Here is a 27819-nt window from a genome sequence, read left to right as displayed (position 1 = left end):
CATTGTAAAGGTTCCCTTCCCCACCCCTCAAGAAATGCACAAAACAAGTAACTTTTTACCAATGGTCCGCATATTCTTCTATGATTTATCCTTATTACGTATAGATTAAAGTTCAGATCAATATAGAAAAACATTCTAGACGACAGCACATTAAGTGGTAACAAGGACACCAAAGGCCATTATGGTGTAGCTGGGAAATCCGACCCTGTGGAGGGCATATGTCAGAAACAGCACCTCTTCCAAAGGGAGAAGATGTAGGGTCACAATGAGGTGAGGCCAGAAAGGGAAGGATTATCCATCCCTCAAAGGCTGCGCCTTGATCTGCCCTTATTTCTGGCTCAAGAGAAAGATGAAGAAATCCATCTTCCCTCACCTAAGGAAATGCCACATCCATGAGATTTTTTAATGGCTTTCTACTTTTCAGGTGGGCTTCTTTTTTCTCTCCTGTTCGTCCCCTTGTGATCGTGGCCCCCACCCCTCAGCACCATGCGCGCTGCTGTCCTTGTCTGATCGGACCTCCGTGTGGCCCAGGATGCGGCTGGGCGGGCCTGGAAGTGCCCCGACATCCCTGGAAGTGCCCCGACACCCCAGAAGTGCTCTCCTCTCTTGGTTCCTCTCCACCTTCTCCCGGAGCTGTTCCCCTACGCCTGCCATGGCACCTTCTCAGTTTTTCCTCCTTGTCGAATGGGCACTGGCTAAGGCTCCACTCTCAGGCTCTTGCCTCCCCTCCTAAATCCACGCTGTCCCTGTCAGTCCTTCTCCCTCAACCCCGGAGAAGGAAATAATTGTCTGACTCCGCTTTCCCTCTAAAACCCCTCAGCCACTCCCCAAAGCCATTAGGGTCAAGTTCTGTCTCCTTGGCCAGAACACTGAGCATTTCCGGCCCAGCCCTGGGTGACCTCCCGGTGCCACCAAATTCCTTGTACCTTTTCTGTAGTCAGATTACTGTCCACACAGCTTGTCCAACATACCGTGGTATTTCCCGTCTCTGCATATGCCGTTCCTCCAGCTTGGTCACCCTTTCTTTTCCCATCTCTCTAATGTGTAAATCAAATCATCTTCCTCATGCAAAACTTTGCCCTGCTTCTTGTTTCCTAAAAAATAAAGCTGAAACTAGTTTTTGGTACATGGAGCTTTCCTAGATTCAAGACCCTGCTCATTTCTCGAACCACAGCTACAGTTGTGCCCATATCTTTTACTTCTCTTCCAAATAACACCCATTTGAGTTCCCTAAGCTCAGCATGAATGGAAATTCTCCCCCAATCACTGCATCTACTTCCAATTTCAGCTCCTGAAAACTGGTCACTGAAGCTCTTTCCTCCTCCAGCCTTTCTTGGAGCTTTAATTTTTCTCCCAGGATTGGCTCTTCTTTCTCAAGAAGAACAAAATCAGTATCCAGCACAGCCCCAAGCACAAGAGTGTTAATTGGCTCTTCTTTCTCAAGAAGAACAAAATCAGTATCCAGCACAGCCCCAAGCACAAGAGTGTTAAGTTGCTGTTGAGCCAATACCCATGAGTGGGTTCACCTCTTACTCTGACTCCTCCTCATTCCTTGGGGGAGACCCAAAAGTTCTGCTTCTCCCTCTTTCCAGTGTGAAAGACAGAGAGGACCCTTTTCTTTGTCCTTCTGCCAGGAAGAGCCACAGATGTGCCCTGAGAGCCTTGGGAGCTGCTCCCACAGCAGTAATGACTGTGAGCATGTTGGGGGTCGCCCGCCAGGAGATAGAAAGATCAAGCACATGTCTGGATTCTCCAGGGATCCTAAGGTTACAGCAGGACAGGTCCCACAAGAAAACAAGGGCTGCCCAGAAGGGTAAAGAAGACCTTTAGGTTTCTGTCCACACATTTAACTATATAACTCAAAATTATCCAAATAAATATGTGGATTAAAGAAATTTCTAAGTACATCCTCCCACCAAGTTATTATCTCCTGATGTGAGAATATCTCATACACAAAAATAACCATTTGCATGTGACTTCTCCGTCCTCTGGGTCAACAGACTAGGGGATGGGCAGGAAGAATGAGTCCCTTCTAAATCACTTGCAGTTCTTACTTGCCTGCTTCTGCATTTTAGTGATCATACCTGAAGCAATTTATCTCTCTTTTATAATCCTTTTTCTTTGTCTACTCTTTTCTTCCATCTCTTGCCAAATTACCAGGAGAAAGGTTATTTCCCCATTAACCACTTAAATTCTCTAACCCTCAGTTTCTCCTTCTATGAAGTGCAAATAATGATAAGGTTGTGAGGATTAAGTAATCTACAAAGTGCTTACACAGCAAGAGGGGGAGTGCGATGTATGCTAGCTGTCACCATTGTCCTTTATATTCCATTTGTGAGTGACAAACAGAAGACAATGTAAGAGATAAATTTCTATTAAGGAAAGGGACAGTGGTAAGTCTTATAATGAAGTTAGTATATATGGCCAGAGCCATCAACGTCTTCATCCTCTTAAATAAAATAACCACAGCTGTCCTTCAGAATTGCTATGATCAGTTAACAATCAATCAGCACTTTCTCATTCCTAAGTGCTAGGTCTAGGTCATGTGGAAGATACAAAAAAGGAGCACCAAGGAATTCCGGAAGTCATAACTAGTTCTTGTCTATTTGTGTAATGTAAATTCTAACTATTTCTCAAAAGGATAAGACAGCTTGCAGTAAACACAAAGTCAACACAAAGAATCAGGCAAAAAAAAAAAATATGGTGGGAAAGGAGAGAAAACTGTACTGGAAGCTGCAGGTGTGCCCGCTATGGAGTGAGAACACTAAATGTGGCATCAGAGGAGAGGCAGAAGTAGCCTGCACTAATGAAAAGGAACACGTTAGCACCAGGAAAGACAGCGCTGTTTCCATCATTAAATTCTAGGAGGAGATTATTGCATGGACACTTATATAAAAAATACTGAGACGAATAATAGGAACTATCTCCAGGGTCGTTTTGCTGATTGGCAGAAAGTGCCTGGAGTCAGACAGCCTTGGTTTGCATCCAGGCTCTGCTACAGTGTCCTACCAGCTTTGACATATTAACGTCTCTGAATCTCAGAAATGGTGATAATGATCCCTGCCCCTCAGGGTCACTCTGAGGATGAAATGAGATAGTGCAAGTAAACGGCTGGCCCATGGCAAGTATTTAGCTAAGATTTATGGCCCCCAGCCCCAGGTGAATCCCAGAAGTCATTGTTATTCCTTATAAATATGTATGGACTTTAAAGCTCATATATAATTCTTCATAAAAATGGATGAATCATAAGTCCTCTATTTGCACAGTTATTTGATTGTCTCTCCCCCTGGATTACAAGCTCCACAAGGAGAGAGGTACTTCCTGTTTTTCCTTCTGGCCTAAATGGTAAGGAGCACATCACACATGGTTTGGGCTCCACTATATTTGCTGCAGGAAGGACAGGCATCCTTAGTGAGAACTCACTAAGGTGGTCTAAGTGTGCTGCCTTTGGGTGACAGGCTTGAGGTGTACACGTGGCTGCAGAGACCCTCAAGAAAGGATGGTGTCTGCTCCTTTGACTAGCGCTCCCAAATACCCACATAAGATGTTTGAACATCCTCATGCTCCTCCAATCAAATCTGCTCTCACTCCAGCACCAGCGTACGAGGGAAAACTGTTAAGTGACTCAGAAGTTGATTTCATTACTTTTATGCTCTTTAGATGTACAAGTTTCCAACATATCATCTACTATTTATCACTGAAAATGCACAGTCAGTCAGCTTCACAACAGAATGAGGAGAGTTTATGGGTTAGCCTCGAAAATGAATGGCCACTTACAGAACAAAATTTTTGTGTGAAAATACGTTCCCAGTTCCAAATGACTAGCTCATGAATGAACTTTTGAAACCCAAACCCATTTGTCCAGGCTGTCTACAACATACTGATGGCTACTATGGAAGTTTTACCTTTATAATGCCATTAAGTCAAAAAAATGTAATATAAAGTAACGTATTTTGTACCCTTCCTTCCTTCTCTCCTCCCCCGCTTCCTCCCTCTTTTTCTTTTCCCATGTTTCCCAAACACAGTTTTTTTTTTTTTTTTAAATCCTCTATGTTCCAAGCTTTACCGGTAGAAGCCCCAGAAGTGTTGAGACTGTGACTCACCTCATTGTAATTCCCCTTGTAGGATTTATGGAAAAGGAATGAAATCCAAGAAAATAAAATAAAACTTTAAAAATCCCACAGACAACTAAAAATCCATTTTGTAAGAAATAGAATTATACAAAAGATTAATATTTTGTTTCATATAACTCAGAGGAAACCCATAGCCCCCATAAACTGCCATCTCTAATTAGTTACAGACCATTTAAATTCATAAATATTTTCAAAGATTAATGATAATTGACAGATGCATTATGCTTTTACTCATCTAAGTAATGTTAATATTGATTCATTTTTCCTAGAATCTTGGGATGGTGCCAGTATTTTATCTCAGTAGAAACCAAGGCACCAACCCATAGTGGTTAGGTTGATCTGGTTATGCACATTCACCCAGGTTTGTCTCTTTGCTGTATGCGCCATTCAACTCTGCTCCAGCCATCACCCGGGTGACTTCCCTCTTTGCGCCCTTCCATCAACCACTTTCATCGAACCCCAAGAAAGCCTAGAGTCCAGTGAATTCAAGGGCTCTCAAAGTTGGCTGTGCCTCAGAACCATGTAAGGGAGCATTAAAAAAAAATACAGATGGTCCATGAGACTAAATCAACCAACATTGATCAGTTGGTCTCTGAGCATGAGATCTGGCCCAACTCTCTGACCAACATTAGTGCAACATTACTGACATGGAAGGAGGAAAGCATTATTCAGCCCTCTACAAATGGAGTTGTTTTTAAAGGGAAAGAAGAGTTTTCAGAGGGGATCTGTGATGGTTAATTTTACATGTCACCTTGACTGGACCACAGAGTGCCCAGGTATTTAGTTATATAACATGATTCTGGTTGTGTCTCTCAGGGTGTTCTGGGATGAGATTAACATATGAATCAGTAGGCTGGGTAAAGCAGATTACCCTTCCCAGTGGGTGGGCCTCATCCAAACCCACCGAAGGCCTAAAAAGGAGAGAAGGCTGAGTGAGGGAGAATTTGCTGTCTCTGCCTGGCGGTCTTGGGGTTGGGACACTGGTCTTCTTCTGCCTTTGGACTCAGATGTGGACGAGAACCTGCACCATCTGCTCTTCCGGTTCTCGGGCCTTTGGACTTGGACTGAAACTACAGGACTGGCTCTCCTGGGTCTCTAGCTTGTTGGCTTCTGATCCTGGGACTTCTCAGCCTCCACGATTATGTCAGCCAAGACCTTATTGTACACTTTACACACATCCTATTGATTCTGTTCCTCTGGGGAACCCTGACCAGTACAGGATCACATTTCTTTCAACTGTGTGTTCTACTATAAGTACATATGAAGGTACACAGAAAAGATTTGAGAGAGATTTTGCAATGATAAGTCATGAAAGCAAAGAGGACAAAGTGCCATTATGTTAGAATAAAGGTTGAGGAGGTCCCTACCTTTTGAGAGAAGCCCTTGTTCAACTGAAGGGTGCCAAGTGGGAATGCAGAATAAATACATTTCTCATAAGAAAATGCTTTACATTCTTTTCACATACACATGACTAATCTCGCATGATTGTAAGAAACAGGATGGTGAGATTGTGAACATAGCGTAACAGTGAAGGTATTATCTGACTATACAGAATAATGATAAGCCCCCTACTTCCTCAGATCTAAAATGTTTACCGAAAAGATAAATGAAAAATGTCACCAGGAGGAGAAAGGCAGTGCTGCGTGCTGAAGTCAGCAAGACAGGAAGGACACAAGGATCCCCAGAGTGTCAAAAGCTTCTCTTTTTCATTTTGTCTCTCAGTTCCTGTGGTCTGTGATCTATGACATTGAACGCCAGAAGTCAGGCGTTCCTTATGGTTGATATTCCCTGCTGCATTTCCCCCTTTTTATCATTCTTTCTTCAGTCTTTTTTTTTTTTTTAATTCCTACTTTAAGAAGTTGAAAGATGTTTTAGGAAGCACCTTAAAAATCAGCTATGTTAATATGAGAGAGCTCTAGATTAGGGATAAGGGCTATTTGGGAAATAATATTCTCCACTTAAAAACACTTAAAGGGGGAAAAAAAGTGTAATACTGCAATTTAAAGCAAACCACCCTAAGTACAGTCAGATAAAGAAAACAGCATAAGATAAAGGAATCTTTCTGAGTTTCCAAGGCCAGAACTTTTCAAGTGAACTTTCCAAATACTGGCAATTGGGGAGGAAAAATAAAAAATCACAAGCAAATAATCTAGAGTATGACATGTAGCAAAATCTAATGAAAAATCACCAAACTTGACTTCAGTATAAACTGTTGCATGTAAAAACTGTTCTGCAAATATGTAACTGGTTTTAACATAAGTTACTGTATGAAATGTGAACAGTGTTGCAATGATTATATTCTATAATTTAGACTTTAGCTTAGTTGCATGGCTTACTTATGTAACTCTACAGAATGATGAGTCTGGAAGGCTTGAGCTTATAAGGAAAAAATGCCTTCATTTTTAGTGATTCCAGTTTATACTCACAGAAATATCAAATTACTTATTGAAAAATCCCAGATGAAGTAAGAAGGAATGTTCTGGGAAGTTGCTGTTGACAGTAATGTTGCCCTGATCTTATAGATGTATGTTTCCCAGGATTACTTAGCGAGGATTATCAGCATTTTAAAAATGAGACTGGCCAGAGGTCTTTTACAGTCTCTTCAGAGAGCTCTAGAGGAACTGAATGGTCTTCTTCTTCTTCTTTTTTTTTTTTTTTTAATAAGTATAGAATCAGATTTTGTGTAAAAATCTGAGAGCTGGCTTTAGAGAAGTAGCGAAGACTGAAGAGAATTAAGAATGAACTAAGAGAAATGACTTGTTCCCCATGTCCTTCCAGCATCCCACCTAGATGGCCCTGACCTTGGACTGTCACAACTGCCCCATGATGGTGGAAGCGAGGTCACAGGAAGAGAAGCTGAGGGGGACATTTCCAAGTCATACCAGTCCAAGAGCCTGATCACTGACTTCCAAGTAAGGTAAAAGCACAGCTTCGTTATCCAGATCGTGAAATGTCAGCCAACTTCGCCAGCACGAGAAGTGCAATCAAAAGGGGACATTGTGCACCAACGTAAACAGAAAATCGTGCTCAGTCAAACAGAAAACCGTGCAGCGCCGATGGAGGTCAACATCGATGAACATTTTTAAACAACTACAACTGATTACTGTATGGGTGTGCACACCAAGATAAAAGAAATGTTCCCTGCCTGGAGTCTAAATCTGATGAAATGGAATCATATCAACTGGGCAGTTGAGCACAGAGAATTACTTCTTCCTACCGCCTTTTCTTTATCTGTGAAGTGCATCTTCACCCTCTTTGCAGCTTTCCTTCCATTTTAAGCTCCCATCTCCCCACTTACAATTGGACCCTTTGAGCATCTTCCTTTCCTTCAGCAAATGTTTGGAAAAAAGAAAAAAGCACCTAAGAGAAACAACAGTGGGACGCCAATTTTCACCATTACCTAATTTTTCCAACCTGTTAAAAAGTGCAACTAATAAAATCGAGAAGGAGCATTGTTCCTTGTGTATGTTAAACTCTCATGGTAAACCAAGACCAAATGAAGGGGCCGAGTTTTGACAATGTGGCAAATACCCTTCTGGAAATGACTGGTGAAATGGCACTCCTGGAAGGCCCATATTTCACTAACTTGGCAAAGCTCCGTTTCAAGGTCATTTCCAAATGCTCGTCTTGTGCAGAGCAGCGTGTGTGGAGCAGCACTAGCATGGCACCAGGTCAATCCATTAGTCATTGCTGGAGTGAGCCTTCTGTGGAGAGGCAGGCTGCTTCAGAGTCAGATGGGCTTTCGAAAAGCATGCCAAGAAAATTTTAAGATTTGAAATGTTACAGAAAAGAAGGTCACAGCATCTTTTAATTGCCTACTATCCTTGCAGACAGTGGCTTTTTATATTTTCATGCAAATATTACATATCTACCCAGTGTGAAAACTGGGTTAAAATATGTGGTAAGTGAGTTTGTGCATATGTCTTCAATTGAGTGCAGTGCTGAGTGCCAAACTTGGACCACGCTGATCAGACTGTAGTTCTGTGTGAAAGCCTGCAGTGGTGGAATCCAGTTGCTATAGCTGCAAATTAAACAAATAAATGAGACACCATGGAATGCAGCAAAATATCTGTGGTCTGATTAGTTCATATTTGCCATATGTGTGAATATTAACAGTCAAATTCTGAGTTTAAGCAAAGTTCTTTTCAAGAAGTGCAACAGTGCGTAAATGCTTAAAAATAAATGAAGATCTGAAGTCCATGTCAAAGGATAAATATTTTACATTTTATATGAGCTTTTAAGGAATTTCATTAACTTTCTATGTTAGGAGTATATACAAATTCTGTGTTGCTAAAAACACAAGATTTCCACCCAGGTGTCTTCCCTTGAAGCTTCAGACAGAATTTGACACTAACTTGTTACTTATTATATGATAATAAGTTAAAATCATTAGCTAAGGGATTTTTATTTTATTTTATCTTATCTTACCTTACCTTATCTCACCCTGTTCTGTTTTAGAGGACTTACATTTATTGGTCGTACTACGTGGCAAGCACTGTGCTATGGACTTCCATGGCTACAATCTCATAGTTCTCACAATGAGTGGTAAACTTGCCTCTGCGGGACTCAGTACAGAAATTTACAAAGACTGTCGAGCCAAGAATTCTGTTTTGTACTAGCCTCTTAAATCACGTACACTAAACTGTTTTCCCAGAACAATAAAAGCAGAGAAAGCTACAGAGGTCACTTGCTTCGGTCCCCCTTCTAGGTGGCTCTCAGGTCTGCATCCATGAAACTTCTGATGTACAGAAATGGGGTGGCTTTTTTTTTTTTAGTTGACCTGGGGTAAGAAACAGAATGGAGCAAAAAAGACATTCTGTGGTGTGAGCAGTCATGGCAGCAGGGAGGTGTAGAAAGGAATGCTTATTAACATCAGTCATTTGACCCTAAAACGTTTATATGGTGACAATGTGAACGGCAGCGCTTGGACATACAAGATAATTAGATATATTACTGGGTCACGTGAATTAACGTGTTAACGTATTTGATAAGGGTGAGAGAGTTTGCATTAAGGGGAAACATTTCCACCAATCAGGGCTAATCCTTGCACTTAGGTTAAAACACACCTTAATTAGATCATTAAGTGCAAGCTCATTTGCTGAATACGGATATGGCAGAATGATGGGGGAAAAATCACTCTTGCTGAAATGAAAAGGAAAAAAATCTAAAATGTCAGCTTAAATGAAAAGGAAAAAAGTCTAAAATGCCAGGAATGTTTACTAGCATCTTGAAATACGTTTGTGAAATACAGTGACAACTTTTGGTCCTCATCTCCACACTCTTGGTATTGAACCCAGGACCTCGTGCACACCGAGCACACGCTCTACCACTGAGCTATACTCCCAACCCCCGACAATTCATGTTTCAAGGCATCTCTTTAACTTGATGTGAAAGCTCCAGGGAGGGAGTCCCTGGGCATAGCAAGGGCCATGGGGTTGGGCAGCTCGACAGGCATTTCACTCCTGGTGAGTCCATTCGCAAGGGTGAGCTTGGACAAGGGGAGTCATTTTCAGTAGCAGTGTTACAGCTGTCCTCTCTTCCCTTCTGCCACCACATGTCATCTGTATCTAAACAGCTGTCCTGACCTTATGAATCAACCATCCTTCTAAGCGCAGTTACCACGTGGTTAAAATTTACTGCTCCGAAAAATCAGTTCTTTTGTTACTGACGTTGCCCAGAGTGTTGTCTCCAAAGCAGCTTCAACTCAATGGCACAAACTTAAGCACCAGGATTCAAAACAAAGAATACATCACTTTATTAAATCTCCATCTATCCATTCAACGATCCTCCCATTCTTAGTACGGCAGCTTCCCCAGGGCCCGTCCCATAATCACACTGTGCTTAACAAGGTGGAATTCACTTGGAAGACATCGAAGGGTCTTGAATTTTGTGTATAAAAAACAAAAATAACAGCAACTTTAAATCTTAGCTTGACCACACACTGGTCAGGAAAGGACGATGCGGAAGTTTTAGTGTAGTGTATAATGAAACGGCCAAAAAAGTTAACGGAAGCTTGGACAACACTGATCAGCAAAGACGATGGCTAAAGCGCTTTGCTGTGCACTTGCCAAGTCACATGAAACTGGAAAAACAAATCGAGACAAGTGGAAGCCTGGCTGGGGAGACTGAATGTGATGGGAAAGGGCTTGGGTACCATTTCCTCAATAAACGTTGGCTGAAGGGGCACTAAATGCCACGGACTGTGCTAGGATTTGGAGGAAAGTATGAAAAAAAGTTGCAGTCCTTTACAGCCTCATAGCCGACTGGAGGAATAAACCAGTAAATAAATAGTAACCAAACAATGCCATGAGAGAAACCACAGGTGTATGAACAAAGTGTTCTGAGTGCAGTGAAAGGAGACCCACTCAGATGCCTAGGTCTCTGGACCGCTTCACTCACAGGTGGTGTCTGAGAAAGAAATGCAGAAAGGGGCCATCAGAACGTCAGTTCTTCTAGAAAAGTATCTGAGGCAGCAATGTGGAGAGAGGTCTGGTGAGGAGACCTGCGAGGCAGAGAGATGAACTGAACTTGTTGCCTCAATTTCAGTTGAGTGAGGATGAAGCGTTGAACTAAAGCAAGGATGGTGGCGGTAAGGAGGCTGGGGCAGACTTGGCAGCATCTCTGGAGGTATAAACATAATACGGCTTGTCAACTAACTGTGTAGGGTGTGGTAGAAAGAGAAACTTTTGGATGCACCCTGCCTTTATTGAGATGACAATGCAAGATGAGTTACAAGATTTAGAGGAGGGGTTAGTGAGTTTGTTTCAACATGTTTATATTAAGTTTATAGTGTTTCAATATGTTTATCTCAAGGTCCTTGTGTCAAATGCAGAGTGTGATGCCCCAGGGGAAGTTGGACTAGGAAGTACAGACTTGGGAACACCCGTGTAGGGCAGAGATTAAAGTCATGAGGGAGAGTGAGGTCCTCTTGGAAGGGAACACGAGGAGAACAAATAAAACTGATGCTTCAGTCCTGAGTGGATGAAAGGACTGGGCAGATTTGGACTCAAAAAGAACAGAAGACTCAGTTCGTCCTGAGTCTTTCCTAAGGGGTCCTGAAGACCCCTTGGTCTTGGTCCACTGTTTGAAGCTCCCTCACTAGCGATGCTTAAGCAGAGACCGAGAGGGAATTTGCCAGCATATTGTTCAGGTGATTTAAGTATCATATGATCTTTCGGGTCACTTCCCAAGTCTAAGAGTCTGGGATAATGTGCCTCTATGATAGAAAATGCAGCTTTTTTCCACTTCACTTTCTTTGGCAGCGATCACTGATGCTTGCTGAGGCTGGAGCTTCAATTAAAAGGGAACTGGAAAGGATATAGGGATGGACTTCTGCCAAGGAGTTAGGTCTGTGGCTAATGAATGATCTGTCTGTGGTAGTAAAGAAGGAAGCCAGTTCCTAGGACAATACCTCCCTGCCTGTCCCCACCACACCCCCTCCCCCCCAACTATGAAGAGCTAAGGGCAAATGAATGGGAACCGTATGAATGAAGTTTACTCTACATATCTATGAATTTAAGGATTAGGGGTAAAAAAACTTGAGTAAACCACACTTTGGGTTTTGCTGACCCCAAAATATCTGAATATAATTTATAGACGTTTTGATGAACTCACACTACTGCTGGGCCTGCTCATCGCAAGAAAAAGGGCAGAGTGTAAGCCAAATAATATTAGCCTTGAATTCTACCCTTGCATGGAAAATCAGTTCTACAAAGGAATTTGCGATGGCAGGAAAATGCTTTAAAAAGCTATTGTCTGACCACTACCCTAGAGAAAAAATTACTAACACTCAGATAAAATAACCAATATATGGAAGAGCTTTTCAATAGACTTTGATCCAGGCTATTATTTATCCGGCTTGTAGCTCTTCGATGTTCCAAGGACCCGTGGTGTGTTCTTTGGACATCAGTGTTGGCCTTTTTCAGGCAGGAGTAGCAATATAAAGCGATAAAGCCCTCTGGGGCGGGTAGCAGGCCCTGCAGGCAGGGTTTGGCTGCAACGGAGCTGAATTTGAAGAGTGAAGTAAAATACAAGTTAGGAAAGAAGTAAATGGTTTGGGGTTGCATTCTCTGTCAACAATTATGGAAGGAAAGAGAGAAAGTGGTAAAAAAAAAAAGAGAAGAGAAAACATGGACATAGAATATTGGTAAAATCAATTCATTCATACAACAAATTAGGAACTGTTCTAGGTGCTTGGCATAAATCGGTAACTGAAACAAAAGATCCCTGCCCTTATGGAAATTATATTCCAGCAGAGGGAAACGGACAGTAAGCCATGAATACAACATACAGATAAAAGCATACAACATGTCAAGGGCAGTAAGTGCCAGCGGGGTAAGGGGACGTCGGGGGCACGAGGGTAGTTGCAGTGCCGAACAGGCTGCTCGTAGTAAGCCTTACTGAGAAGGTGAGACTGAGCAAAGATTTGAAGGAGGTGATGAAGGGAGTCAAGCAGGTCTCTGGGAGAGGGCATTCCGAGACAAGCAGGGTGCTTGGCGGGTTCAAGGAACAGTGAAGATGCAGCTCAGCCTACTAACATCTATTGATTCATGAAATGATTACAGAGTACCTACAATACGCCAGGCACTACGCCGGGCGCTGGCATAGTAAACAATTAATCCCCGAACCTCAAGAAGCTATGAAGGAGATACGGCATAAAGACTGTGTGGTTTGGCCTTGACGTTGTGCCTTTCACCCTGGGGCATTTTTGACTCCCTTTCCTCCAGTCTCCCTCCTTCCCGTCTCATTATTGGAGCTCTCTCTTTTCTGCAGCCATTTCTCTTCTCACCATGACATTACCTCCTTTCTCTTCCTCTTCTCCCTTACCTTTTCCCCTTTTCCATTCTAGCCTTTCTCTGTCTCCCCCTTCTTTCCAGTTCTCTCAGTCTTTCTTGCTTCTTTCAGGGGTTTTTTTTTTCTTTATCTTTGATTTTATATACTTGAAAAATGTAGTGTTTTTGGCATTTATCTTGGTTGGTATTCTCAGAGCTTCCTGGATCTGTGCTCTGGGGTCTGAGACCTCATTTGAGGGAAATTCTTAGTCGCATTTCTTCTGTTTCTTTATCTTTCTTCTTCTGGCAATCCCACCATGCATCTGTTACACCTTTAGTAGTTATCCCACAGTCTTTGGATATCTGTTCAATTTTTTTCAGTCTTTGTTCTCTTTGCTTTTTAGTTTTTTGACGATTCTATTGATACATCTTCTAACTCAGAGATTCTTTCCTCAGCTGTGTTTAGTCTACTAATAAGCCCATCAAAGGCATTCTTCATTTCTGTTACAGGGTTTCTACTGCCAGCGTTTCTTTGGGGTTCTTTCTTAGGCTTTTCATGTCTCTGCTCACATGGCCCATCTGTTCTTGCATGCTGTCTACTTTGTCCATTAGAACCCTTAGCATATTAATCATAGTTGTTTTAAATTCCCAGTCTGGTAATTCCAATATTCCTCCCGTGTCTGGTTCTGATGCTTGCTCTGTTTCTCTTGATTGTATTTGTTGCATTCTGGTATGACTTGTGATTTTTTTTTCTTGATAGCTGGACATGATGTACTGAGTAGAAGGAACTGCTGTAAAAGTCCTTTAGTAATGCGGTGGTGAGGCGTCAGGGGAGGAGAAGTGTTCTGTAGTCCGATGGTCAGGACTCAGTCTTTCAGTGAGACTGTGCTTCTGGACTATGAACTTCCCAGGTGTTTCTCAGGCTTTTCCCCCCTCCCTTGGGTAGGACAGGAAGGCCCGAGCCAGCGGGAGCTGGGTGTGTCCCTCCCCCTAGGTTAGTTAGGCTCTGATGGTGCCCCAGCAGGTAAGCTCTGGTTAGCTCGTCTCACCTGAGGGCAGGCTTTGTCAAGAGGTGAGTGTTCTGGTGTATTTGAAAGTGGTTCCTTTACTCCTCCTTCTGCTGGAAGCCTGAGGGGATGCTTCTCTGATAGTTACTACAGGAATCTGGTAAACCCCCTGCAGGTAAATCTCACAATATTGTGGGAACCTTTTTCATGACTGGGTCACCCTGGATTGTTTTCACTCTCAGACCGTCCTCACTGAGCCTCCTATAATCCGTCAGTTGCAGTTCAGGTTTCCTTCCCTGGTATTGCTTCCCGTAGAGGTTTCTGCTCAAGAGACTTTGCTCCAGTTAAGTTATTATTCTCTGGACTTGCTGGGCTGTCTCTTGAACCTTGGGGCAGTGGTTTGTTCTATGTTCTCCCTCTCATGTGGATCCAAGAAGAGTTGTTGATTTTTCAATCTGTTCAGCTTTTTACTTGTTATGACGGAGCTGCACCTTCTAAGCTCTGCATACGTGGAACTGGAAAACCCTCTCCATCTCTCTACCTCACAAAATTGTTCAAAGGTTTGTCAGATACCATTTAAAACATACATTTTCTCCAATTTACAATGTTTCTGGGTGAAATAATAAATGAGAAAGAAAATTGGCAACAGCTAAAATAAAATACATTAAAATTGATTACTGAGTTAAAGAGATGGAATCAAATCTCTATGTCAAAATTTAGATTGACAATATCCAACACAGGAGAACTGGACTTGGCAGAACTAATGATCACAAATAAAAATCCACAGTGGAAGAAGCTACGATCAGCTAAACTGGATATGAAAAAAGCTCCCACATGACAACGGTGTGCAGTAATTCTGAAGAGTCCGCCTCACCGTGGATGCAGCTCTCCGCCTTGTTCTTTGGGGTCTTATTTGTTTTCTTCGGAAGGTCCACTGGGAGCCCTAGAAAGAGGTTCTCAAGAAATTTCTGACCTCTGTTCCCATCTTACGTTTATTTTTGAAAATTTCCAAATACCATCTAGTTACTTTAGAATATATTGGGAAAATCAAGAAAGGTCAGTTTTTTCATATGAAAAAGAAGGTGTTCTTTCAACCAAGAGCTTATTTTATGCAATATCCAATATCAGGGTGGCACAGACTCCATGGGTCATGAAATGCGTAATCTGTGTATCCCAGAAATGGAAAATTTCCATAAATTGCATGATTTACCAAAGGAATAATGTCAAATCTGAGTTCCTGCAAAACCAATGATCATCCAAGCAGTTTTTAATGCCTTCTCTTTGGAGAAAGACAGATACACGAAAAGTTTAGTAATTACCAAATGTCAAAATAATGTTGAACAGGATAAAGATTTGCCTAAATTAAGGTTCTCTTGAGGATCGGTTACATATCACAAGAACAACTGACGAATCAAACATGAGAGGTAGAATTTATTTTTTCCTCTCCTGATAAATTATATGAGGAATGAGTAATTCCTGCTGTGATTATAAGAACATCGAGGTCATGTCTGCTTAAAGATCTGCGGGATAATAATAATATCCTAAACTTCTGCAGTGCTTGGCATTCTCAAAGCACTTTGTAAACATTAATTAGGTCTTCAATAAGCTAAGAGACTGTCTTATTGTTGGTTTTTCCTGTTACAGCATCACTGAGAGATTGCAGTCTTTCTAGAGTTTAAATATTTATTTATTTATTTATTGCTTTTAATGTGTATTTACTCCATTGACAATGCTTTAAAATTATAATCAGCAGAAGAGAAAGGTTCATGGCTCTACTTTTGCAACCAAGAAACAAGCCAGAATAACAACAGTACTTCTCCTTGTCCGAATGAACACAGCCTAGTGGGGACACTGTTTTGGCTTGGGAAACTGTTTTCCTGCCTACCTTCATCCACTTCAAACATGCCCTTTCCACCCATTAAAACGGCATGTCTTTTTCTCATCCTGTAGCCACACAGTGCCTAGCAGGGTGCTTTGCATGTGATGAGTTTTCAATAAATGCCTGCTAGATTGAATTAAACTAAAGCTTAGCCCCTATATGTGGCAGCCATGCAGAATCCTACCGCCACTGTCCATGACCACTCTCATTACATTTGGGAAACTCTTGAGTTATTTGCTGATATCACCTCTGTTTTTCTTTTGTCTGTTTATTGGTGGACTGAGGATAAAAGATGGTAAAGGAAATGAATGTAAACGTGACATTCTTCCAAGTTTCAAAAGCAAATACAAGAACATCCTTTTTATTATCAACACTTAGTAAATTCCTAGTGGGCATCGTGGGCTGTTGGAGTTGCTGGGAACACAAAGATAAACAGGGCTACAGGGATGGAATGATTTTTGATTTTGGATATTGAACTGACTCCATTTAAATATGCTACACTTTTATGTGTTTATATTTTTAATTGTAATAAATGAGAATTCTTTGTGTGTGTGTGTGTGCTATTTCAATAGAGCTTAGAGATGACTATTTTAATGGAACCTAGTGGTTACACAGCAAGGGTGTATCACTCTTCTATTTACCCGGTTCCTCTGCTTCTCTGCAAATAAATTCTAGGATTGCTTGCTGAGAGAAAAGAGGAAGACAATGGAAAGGAAGGGAGAGATTTTTTTTTCCCTTTAGTTATAATCATGTCTAACTTTTGGCAACGTTAGTGTCAATCAAAATTGAAACCCCTGTGAACTTCAGCTCCTGTGAGTTTTCTCTCATGGCTGTTTGAATGTTGCAAATTCAAGACTGACTTGATGGTTGCTCTGAAATGATGCCACAGTAGACTCATGCACTGCACCTCAGTTCTGTGGTTCAGGGCTCTGGATCCCTAGAAATTATGTTGCACTTCCTCAAAAATGAATGTGACTCTATGCATAAGAACAGGGTGCATTCTCTCTTGGGATTCCTGTAGTTGTAAGATCTAAGCAGGCAATAATAGCAAATAAGCTTAGAGGGTCAGAAACCATTTGCTGAAATATCTGAAAGTTACAAATTGAACTAGAAAGTATTGAATAAAATATCTTCTATCCTCCTACATCATTAGATATATTTTCATAAAACAAAATTAAAAAATATGATTGGATGAGTAGTAAAGTAAAAATACACAGACATATAAAGTATAAATAGTTCACATAATATAAATATAAATATTCCAAATTTTTATTTTCTTGGCTTCATTTCAGCAAATTCACTAAATATGTTTTTATAATGGAAAGTCTCACAAAATTTGAGATCTGCTGATAGTATTTAACCTAAAACATCAATTAAAACTAAAATGCAATTATAATCAAAGTGCACACAATTTGAGTATTTTCATTAAAATATGAACATTAAATAAATGTAAAAATGTCAATAAATCATTTTAATATTTTTATAATTAGATATTCAAAAATATCTATTAAAATTAAAAGCAAATGCAAATTATAATTATTATTAGACTTTTAAATAAAATTTAAACAAAGCTGAAAATGTTGATTTAATTTTTTGATATTTCATAAATCTTATTATACATTAAAAAATTAAACTACTCATGATTCCAATATTTAATGTTCATATTTTAACTGTCAGTCTAAAGAATCAGCATCATTTTTTTATACATGTTGCATTTAAAGCTTCATATATACATACTTCATGTAATGCAGATTGTTTAATATTGCAAAATATTCTTCAGCCACCAAATGCAACTTCCTTGTTAGTAATTCTGGAACCATAAATTGGAACCCGGAAAAAAGCAAAAAAATGATCATTCAGCTCCTCGAAGAGACACAATTCATTGTGAAAGAATGTACTGAGCTTATATTATCTGAGAGGATCTGACACATTCATTACTTTACCTTTTCCCTTTCCTAAATATTTGTGTCACTCAACTCCTCCTTGCATTTCTAAGTAGAGTTTTTCTCCAAGAGCAGGAATTTTAACCCATCAAAATGAATCAAGGGAAATTTAGGAGAGTCTAGTTGTAGTTCTAATGGCTGCAGACATGCTTAATAAACCATTCCTTCAAAACGTGAAATAGCGCGAGGATCTGCAAAGACTGTGATTTATTCTCTGGCCTGAAGGTAACATAGCACTGTTTAGGGATGTAGAAAATAGGCCAGATCGTCAAGGATTGTTCTTCTACCGCAAGTGATGCAATCCTTTGTTCTCACCTAAGGCCCTTCTGGTGTCAGGAACTTTCTAAGCCTCGGTTTCCCCATCAGTAAAAAGGATAATCATTTCTTGTTCATAGCACCATTGTGCAAATTAAATTACAGAGCCTGGCACATAGTAGATTCTCAAAAAATAGTAGCTTTTCGTATTAACTGGCAAAGAATTATGAAAAACTCGCTGTACTGCATTATTCATCAATCTAATAAACATGGACTGGTCCCCCTATATGCTGGGTGGCTGGGCAGAGACTTGGGATTCGAAGGCTGCAGTTTTTCACTAGACACACAACACTTTTGGGGGGGATACTGATGTGCACAATGGTGATGTGGAAGTGCCATGCCAGCACAACCAGCGGAAGGGCAACCCTGTGGCAGTGGGGAAAGGCTTCTTAAAGCAGACGTTACACAAGCCAGCAGATGAGCAGGAGCTTCCCAGTGCAGAACGGGAAGGAACTGGGGGCAGAGGATTGCAAAGACTTGGGAGTTATGAAAGCATTTCCACATTCAAGAAAGGTAAGATGTTGGAAAGGGGCAGAGCCACTATGCCAGACCCCTTAGAAGACTGAATCCAACTGACAAGCCCCGACTGATTTGTTTGTAACTAGACCTGAGATGTCGTGTTAATCTTTGCACAGTGTGGCTCTACTTGGACTCAAGGAAAATTCCAGTTCTCTGAGATATGCCACTTCTGACGAATAGGCTTACAAAAGGCTTGATTAAAGCCCCTCAGTACAGTAGTACTTGTTTGTCACTATACTCCACTTCTCTTTTAAAATGTACCAAAACCGGGGGCAAAATGAAAACTGTTATTTTGGACCTCAGATGCGTGATTTCCAGCTCTTCGCTCCCCTATAATTTCTGTGATGGGCTGCCCTGTTTACTAGGAGCACCCGGGGACATAGTCTAAAAACGGCTGTAACCAGAAAATGCAGACTTCTTAATTAATAACAAAACAGTGCTCAATTCCAGAGGTGGAGAGGGAAGGCGACACAAAATTTCTCTGCAGAAAATAACATCTTCAGATCTTGTCAAGTGATGTGCAAACCAGCCAACGTATTTAATTTGAAACTTGTGACAGTAGCACCATGGCTAAAGCATCTGAAAGGATCAGACGGAGAAGAAGGAAAAAACCTAGTAGCAGCCGCAGGCAAATACCCTGGGATGGGCAGAACCAACAAGGTGGACCACAGCACTGCTATGGACACCCTCAGTGTCTGCAGCAGCTCTCCCAAGGAAAGTAAGATCTCTGCTGCTCCTCTGAGAGAAACTCTGCAAGCACAATGCTTACTTGCAACATAGTCTCACTGATGAGAAGTGAAGGAGGGTGTCCAGAGCTGTGCAGGTGGGAATCAATCCTTAGTCTCCAATAGGGGATAAGCCATTGAATGTCACAGAGATTACATCCATTCAGGAATGAGCCCACTGTACTGTACCAAACACCACTGGCACCTCTTATAAACTATAGATTCAGCTACTACATAGTTTCAATGGTGACTCAATTTCATGGGAAGATTTTTTTTTCATTTACATTCAGTTTTCTTCTGGAATTATAATCTCTCATTATCATCTTCCAACATCTCAGAACTACTGAGCTAGATTCTACAAACAGCTTGCATTAGAAAACAGCTCTTTCGTAGAATTTTTTTTTAATAAAAGAAAATCATTTGTTTTAGTCCACTTACCATTCCATGATTCAGCCACCCTGGGATAAAATTATCAAGCAACTTCGGGTAAATCATCTCTCTGTCATAGGCATAAATGATCCAGAACACCGCTACCACGAACTGGAAGGGAAAAGAAATCCTTTATTTCAAATGCACCAACTGTCCACAACATACAATTTGTTGTGAAAGAACCCAACAAAATTGTAATCTGAAATGAAAGACCAATCAATAAGCCAGCTAATAACTGGAAAGATCGCTTTAACTCCATCCCATTAGTGGTTAACTGTTGGGGTCCCTCCCCTTTCCTTGATCTCCCACTGTGTTCTCTCAGGCAAAGGGATCTGTGGGTGAGGGAGAGAGAGATGGTCTGTCTGTCATCTGGAACAGCTCCCTTCCACGGCTAATTGTATTGGTTTGATTCCTCTCAAGAGGGTTTAAAAGTTCATTGGTGGTTTTTTGGATCCGAGTCCCCACTGTACAGAGTTAGCACACATTCAAGAAGCTGTAGTGTATTTTCCTTGAACCCATCATGTGGTTTAAATTAATCTTCACATTCTCAAGTTTCGATTTCACTACTAACAGCATTGAAATCACTGCTATAAAATGTCCTAAAGTCACATTTCCAACAAATGTATTAATTTATATAGCCTAAGCAGGGGCTTTGGTTGCACTGAGAAGCAGAGTGCAGGGTAAAGGAAGATTTCCTAATTCTCTTGGAAAAAAATATAAAATCTGGTTTCCAGAGGTTTATTTGGACCCATTGGCAACATCATCTTCAAAATCAAGTAGAGTACTCAATTTATTGTCTTATCTTTCCTCAAACCAATGGTGAGAGAGGAAGCCCAGGTAAAATAAAGAAATGAATGGCCAAAGGTCTTAACCTTCACCATAGTATCCTTTTAAAAGTGAATGCTCTTGTAAATAGTCTATAAATGTAGCTTAGAAAAGGGAACGAGAAGGGGAGGGCACAGCTCAGTGGTAGAGTGCTTGCTTAGCATGCAGGAGGTCCTGGGTTCAATCCCCAGTGCCTCCATCAAAACAAATAAATAACATGGACAGAGAATACAGACTTGTGGTTACCAGGGGGGTAGAGGGTGGGAAGGGATAGACTGGGATTTCAAAATTGTAGAATAGATAAACAAGATTACACTGTATAGCACAGGGAAATATACACAAAATGTTATGATAAATCACAGAGAAAAAAATGTGACAATGAGTGTGTATATGTCCATGAATGACTGAAAAATTGTGCTGAACACTGGAATTTGACACAACATTGTAAAATGATTATAAATCAATAAAAAATGTTAAAAAACAAACAAATAAATAAATAAAAACCTAATTACTCTCCCCCTTCCCCCTACCAAAAAAAAAAAAGAAAAAGAAAAGGGAACGAATCATCCCAGAAGCAGGTCTCAAAGTCTCTTCAGAGTTATGTCTTAGAATAATAAATACCACAGAATGATAAAATGCAGCATGAATATTAAACAGAAACAATTTTTATATCATTTCTTATAAGTCATCCATGCTCTGTCATTTTATTAATAATATATATATTTTATTGCCCTATTTTACAAAACTCCTGGTGGTTATAGCTCAAGGCTAGTAATCAGAAGGGTTCCAAAGTTCTTTTCAAAGTACATCAGTTATCACGGGGGTAATCTTAGCCCAGAAAAAAAATTCACCCTTAAAACCTAGGATTTTAGGACCATTTATTGTTTCATAAAACACACTGAATGATAATTACAATAGGCAGCTGTAGATAACACATATAGTCCTAATAACAGATTAGGGCCCCCCAGGAATTTATCCTGCTTTTGAGGTAACTATTTTCAGTCAGTGGGTAAGTGCACAAGATGAGAAAAGAATAGAACACCTATTATTAGCTTAAGGTTAACTATCAGCAGGGTCTTTCCAAGTACAGCAAGTCATTTTTGAATTATCCGCAATTTGGGGTTGTTCATTCCACTACAGACTTCATGTGTATTGAGTATCAGTGTTCCCCGCCCTCAGACCTGGGTGGACTCTGTGCGCTGCAGCCTTGTCACTCAAAGTGTGGTCCCACGGAACAGCAGCACCCACGCCACCTGAGAGCTCGTTCGATGTGCAGAATGCCAGGTCCCATCCTCGTATGTTTGATCTCATATTTTAATAAGATCCCGAGGTCACTCCTATGCACAGAAGAGTCTGAGATGTCCTGCTTTGGAAGGCTCTGCTCCAGCCACCTGGAACCTTCTCACTCTCCCTGGAGTGAGGCAATCCCAGGTCCAAGTGGCTGGTCTACCCAGAGCCTGGGCCCCTCCTCTTCTAAACCACATCCTGGGAAACTATGATCCTGGAATTTCCTGCCCAGGAGACACAAGTATGCTTCAGGGCGTGTGTGTAGCTCCTTCCCCAGTCTGACTCTGGAGGGCTGACTGTGCAATAAGTGTGCGCACCCCTTGACCTGAGAGAGAGTTCAGAGGTGCTTATTTCCGTAGGATGAGAACCAAAGCTTTACATTTGGTCTGGGTGTCCATACACGGGCACAAAACCACTTCAATCCTGGATGGAGCCATGGGTGGAAATCTCTTTGTCTTGGCCACATAACTTAATCATGATGTCAACATCTCATCCCAGGCACAAGCCCTCCCCTACACTCAAGGGGAGGGGAGGATACAGGCCTGCAGAGCAGGGGGCAGAATCCTGGGGCCATCTGAGATTTCTGCTTACCGTGTGTTTGTACTTTTCTTTTCCAGAACTCTTCTGCCTATTTTAAGTCCTTTGCATTTTCACTTGAATTTTAAAATCTCAGCGTGTGAATTTCTACAAAAATATCCTCCTAGAATTATGACTGTACTGAATCAATATATTCAGTTTGGGGAGAAATGACATCTTAACAACACTGAATCTTGTAACCCATGAATGTAATCTATGTCTCCATTTATTTCAATCTTTAATTTCTCAGTGTTTGTAGTTTTCAGTGTACAGGTCTTGCACATATTTTGTTAAATCCATCCCTAAGCATTTCAAGTTTTTTATGCTATTGTAGATGGCATTAAATTTCTTTTTTATAGTCTTTGTTACTAGTATATAAAAACACAAATGATTTTTGTATATTGGCGCGGTATCCTGTATCTTTGCTAAACTCACTTAGCAGTTTGAGTAGTTTTGTTATATATTATTTTTGGCTTTTATATGCATATGGTCTACAAATGAAGTTGGACTTTCTCATTTCTTTACAATTTGTATGTCTTTTACTTCTTTCTCTTTTCCTATTGCACAATTTTGACTAGAAGTGATTAAGAGTGAGCATCTTCACCTTCTTTATCTTAGGGAAAGTGTTCAGTCTTTTAACATTTCAGTTTGATATTAGCTGCAGGTTTTTCTTAGATGCCTTTCATCAAGTTGAGGGAAATCTCTCCTATTCTTAATTTACGTATGTAATGAATAAGTGCTGAGTTTTTTTCAGATAGCTTTGCTGCATATCTTCAGGTGACCATATTTTCTTTTCCCTCCTTTTTTCTGTTAATGTGATGAATTATACTGATTGATTTTTAATGTTAAACCAACCTTTAATTCCTGGACATTATGTATTATTATTTTTATATATAGCTTTACATATATCATTTTTATATATAATATGTCTTTTTTATATATTATCTCATATATATCTCATATATAAGTAATATATATCATTATATATGTTTTTTATATATTATATAAATATTTATATTCAACTTGCTGATATTTTGTTGAGTTTTTTTCCCACCTTTAGTCATGAAGTATATTGACCTCTAATTCTTTTTTTTCCCCTCATAATACCATTTTCACTTTTGGTTACTATATAACACTGGCCTCAAAAAATAAATGGGGATGTGTTCTCTCCTCTATCTTGCGAAGGAGTTTGTGCAAGATTGGTATTATTTCTTAGACTATTTGATCGACTTCTCCAGTGGTGTCATTTGGATTTGTAAGTTTTCTTGTGAGAAGATATAATTATGAGGTCAATTTCTTTAATAGATATACAGGGTTCAGATTTTCTGTTTTTTCTTGAGTTACTTTTAATCATTTTTGCCTTTTGTAGGATTTCTCCATTTCATCTAAATTTTTAAATTTAGAAAGTTGTTCTGAATATTTCACTATGGAAATCAGCACATGCTAAAAAAATCAGGCATTTTGTCTGCAGAGAGCCAGTTGTTAATGTTCACCAGCACACCTCTGTTGACAGCTCCCTTCTGTCCACCAGGAGTGAACATTCACGGTGTCCCCACCACACACACGCAAAGCACTGTGGGGTCAACACTTACCAGTGCAATTCGGTCAATCCTTTCACCCCTACTATACATTGAAGGAATTAAACGGGTTATTAACAGTGAAGTGACTTTCAAGAAAGTGTTAGTCACCTTTCTTAGTGTAACACTAGAAAGTCAAGAGGTACAGCTAACCGAGCAGTCAGCCTCCTAAATAATGCTTGAGATATAAACACGGCACAGATGGTAGCTTCTTGGCTTCCTGCACTGATATCCTCTCGATGGTACGGTCATCAGCAAACCCAAAATAAGTTTGAACTCTTCCACCAGGGCATGGATATGAACAAAAATAGGTTCCCTTGGACAGGCTAAGCGATACCGAGACGTCCTGCTGTTGTGAAGAAGCGCCTTCGCTGGCCGGGACCCAGGGCCAGCTACTGCTCAGCACCACCTGCTGCTTCTCAGCTGCCAGGACCAGGATACTGTACTTGGACTGAGAGAAGGAGGAGCACAGTCCGTTTCCAGTCCTCCAAGCCTCCCAGACAACACACTCGTGTGACAGCCGGTCCCTGAGGCCTCATCTGAACCCCTTGGAAGGATCAGAAATAAACACAAAGGAAAACTAAATTCATACTTTGATGCTTTTTGTAAGGAGTCCCTTATGTGGAGTCCAGTAGAAGATAACCAGCTTTGGTCCACTTCTAAGGAGAAGCTTTACAGATCACTGGGAAATTCCTTGGAGTTTAGTAAAACTAATTAGGATGCGAAGGATGTTGCAGGGAAATCAACCCTGGAGGAGGCTAAAGAGAAAAGTCACTAATCTAGAGATTTGTCTATGAAGGCCATGTAGCATGACTGCAAACGTCCACCGTAGAAGGAGTGCAGGGAGGAAATAAATGAAGGCATCTTTAAAGTCTTCAGCTTCAAGATGACATGAGCTTATGATATCTTTTCCTATTAGTACTCAGATTTACCAAACTGGTAAAAACTTAAATTCTCTTCCGGGTTCTGCTACTTTGCATCTAGATTTCCTTTTCATAATTGGCTTTCCCATCGATGCTTTCCAAGGTCAGGCTGTTGCTGAGAGGTAATACTGAGACATGATTCCAGGTGTGATTTCGCTTTCCAAACACACAAAGCGTGAGAATAAGGTGTGCCTTCCGGATGCTAGCTGGCTTTGTCTCTGATGGCCCCCACGCAGAGAGGGAAGGCTCACTCGGACCTGGCCCTTGCCTTCCCACTTGGCACGTCCAGGAGCTCCAGGTCCCCAGGTGCTCTCCTCCCGGCTGATTTCCCTCCACCCCACCCTTAGCTTCAGAAATGCACAGAAGCATAGGGCCCTCTGAAATGTTATAGCAGCTTTTGTTCCACAGTACAGCTTGTTTCTAGTACTCATTCCTAACAGTGTGACATTGAATTCCTCTGCTGTAATGATCAGGTTGTAACACTGTATTTTCTATGTTAAGCATTCTGCTCAAATTACCTTAAAGCCGGAGTCTCCATTTAGAGAGTTTCTAAAGCACACGCTGATGTTATGCCTTCTTCATGGCCTTTTACTGTCATCTTTCGGGGAGAATTGATTATGTGTCCACATTTAGCCACACTGAAGTCCTTAATGATCTTTTCTGACTGAGTAAATAGCATGAGAATGAAAACCCAACTCCTGCAGGAGCCTCTGTGATTTGGTTCCTGCCTTTCTCTCCAACCTTGACTTGCACTGTATTCTCTCTTGCTCCCTAAGATCCAACTGGCAATTTGATTGTTCCTAAAACTCCTTATGTGCTCTCCTGCCTCACAGCAATACCGTTTTCCATTCTCCCTGCCAGGAATGCTCTTCCCCGTTGTCACGTGGCTGGATTCTCTGTTCCTCCGGGTCGAGGTTAAATAGCACCTCTTCCTGGAAGCCTCATCGCTGCTCCATTACTTTCTATCAGAGACCCTGATCGAAAATAGGCTCTTTTTGTTGCTGTTGTTCAGTCGTTCATTGTCCAGCTCTCTTATGAGAAAGTGAGGTCTCAGGGGACAGGAACTTCTCTGTCTTGTTCACTGTTCCCCCACTGCCTGACCTATACCGTGCTTATATGTAAAAATTTGCTATATACATGAACAAAGGTGCACTGCTGGTCCTCGTGTGTGGTCTGCCTACATCTCCCACAGAAGCAAGTACCCTTTTATTCTTTCAATTTTCTTCCTCTTGACCTAAATGTTTTCCCTTCTGTTACCCACATTTTTTGTCCTCCTGTGAGGAGACAAGCCCTTCGTCCCAAAGTTTTTCCTCTAGCCCATCCTCTCTCAGACCTGCTATCAGTTCGCTCCTCCCTCGCCTGTTTAAGTCTTCTCTCATCCTAAAATAATCCTTCCCTGAACTTCCAGATCAGGATAGAAGACTATAAAGGCTCTCTTTCTAGAAGTCAACCAAGAATAAGGAGAATGAGAAACAGAGAGAGATCAATGCAAGTAGGAAACTTCCAAAATTCAAACATCACTCTTTTCAACAGGCTGTCAAGTACTAGAGAAACTGAACCAGGGCAAGGGAAGACTCTGATGCAAGAAACAAGACCCTCTGAGGGTACTCTGGTCGAGTGAGCAGGACGGAGAGATCGCTCCAGGTGGCACACTGCGAGTATGGACATGGAGTGACCCTTGTTGGGAGCAGGAGGTCTGAGGTGCATGGGCGCACTGGGGAAATGTTCAGGGGTCAGAGGTGATGATGCTGAAGGTGGAAGCGGGCCGGCATGGAATCTCTGCAAGAAGCAGGATGTCGATGTGTCAGGTAAACGAGAAAGGATCTGGTAAGCAGCCTGGATGGACAGCTCATGCTCACCTGATGAAGACCACCTTCCTGTCCCCATATAAAAGGGCTGTGATCAGTATGAGTCAAGGGGAGAAGAATGAGTCCAGCCCAGAGAGAAGCCATCCTCTAGGGGAGAGTGGTGGTGGGAAACAGACAGAAATTCAAGCTGCTGTTGCTCAGTTCCCTTGGCTGTCTCCCGTTCCAGCCCTTCACAAATAGTTGGCTCAGAAAGAGCAAACCGATCTAAGGATGAGTAATCATAAGAAAAGAAATAGCATGAAATAGCATAAATACATGGATACCAGAAAAGAAAGAGAGAGAAAGAGATAAAGCTAGATATGACCCCACAAAAGGGCAACTGAACAATACAAACCAGAAGACAAATTAATTAATTTATGATCCAGTAATTCTCCATTAAAGAAAGAAGTCAAAGATGAAAGATGGAGACTCAAAGAAGAGAAGACAGAGCCAGAGAAGAGGACAAAAGTGAATGGATAGAACTTAGGAAAGATATAAAACCACCTTAAACTGAAAGTCACATTATAAGCAGAAAAAGGAAAACCTGCCTTTGGTATAGACGTCAGGGGGTTAGCTCTCCACAGCCCTGTGGACTAGAGACACTGGAAACCCTTCCTGCTGTGAGACACTGGGTGCTAAATAAATTACGACAAATATACTTTCAAATGCATTGCTGAGCAGACGAGAAAGGATGGGAAATCACTAGGAGCCCAAAAAACCATACAGACAAAAAAAGAACACGGGAAAAATCAGAACAGTAGCAAACACAGAAACTGGAACTGCCCTGGAGGCAAAGGCCAGCACCAGAATCTGAGTGCTCTGTGAATTGTGGCCACGGAGATGGATGACAATGGCCTGGGGTCCATGCAGATTGATGGAGCGGGTCCTGAACCCAAGGGGCCTGCCCAATAGAGACCCAGACCTTCAATGAAAGGGTAGACTAGAGAAAGCACCCTTCATCGGGTTACATAAATTGCTGTCTATTCCAAATTGCTAAAGTTGTTTTAATCTAAAAGGTTTCATTTCACTGAATTTTGTTCTGCACTGAGATCATCCCTTTTTC

At 41.2% G+C, this 27819-nt stretch overlaps 1 protein-coding gene across 3 annotated transcripts in view; it reads right to left on the bottom strand.

The window, feature by feature from the left end:
• AIG1 (androgen induced 1) overlaps positions 1-27819 on the bottom strand; it is a 222965-nt gene that overhangs the window by 122232 nt on the left and 72914 nt on the right. For all 3 annotated transcript variants that reach the window (XM_072965963.1, XM_006197762.3, XM_072965960.1), the window contains one exon: positions 19731-19832. In XM_072965963.1, the coding sequence (XP_072822064.1) occupies positions 19731-19832 (102 nt within the window). The remainder of the gene's footprint in view (positions 1-19730; positions 19833-27819) is intronic.

The sequence above is a fragment of the Vicugna pacos genome, chromosome 8 (assembly GCF_048564905.1).
Source record: "Vicugna pacos chromosome 8, VicPac4, whole genome shotgun sequence".
NCBI classification, from domain to species: domain Eukaryota; kingdom Metazoa; phylum Chordata; class Mammalia; order Artiodactyla; family Camelidae; genus Vicugna; species Vicugna pacos.
Note: the sequence above shows the minus strand (reverse complement) of the source record. Positions and strands in the feature narration are given on the sequence as shown.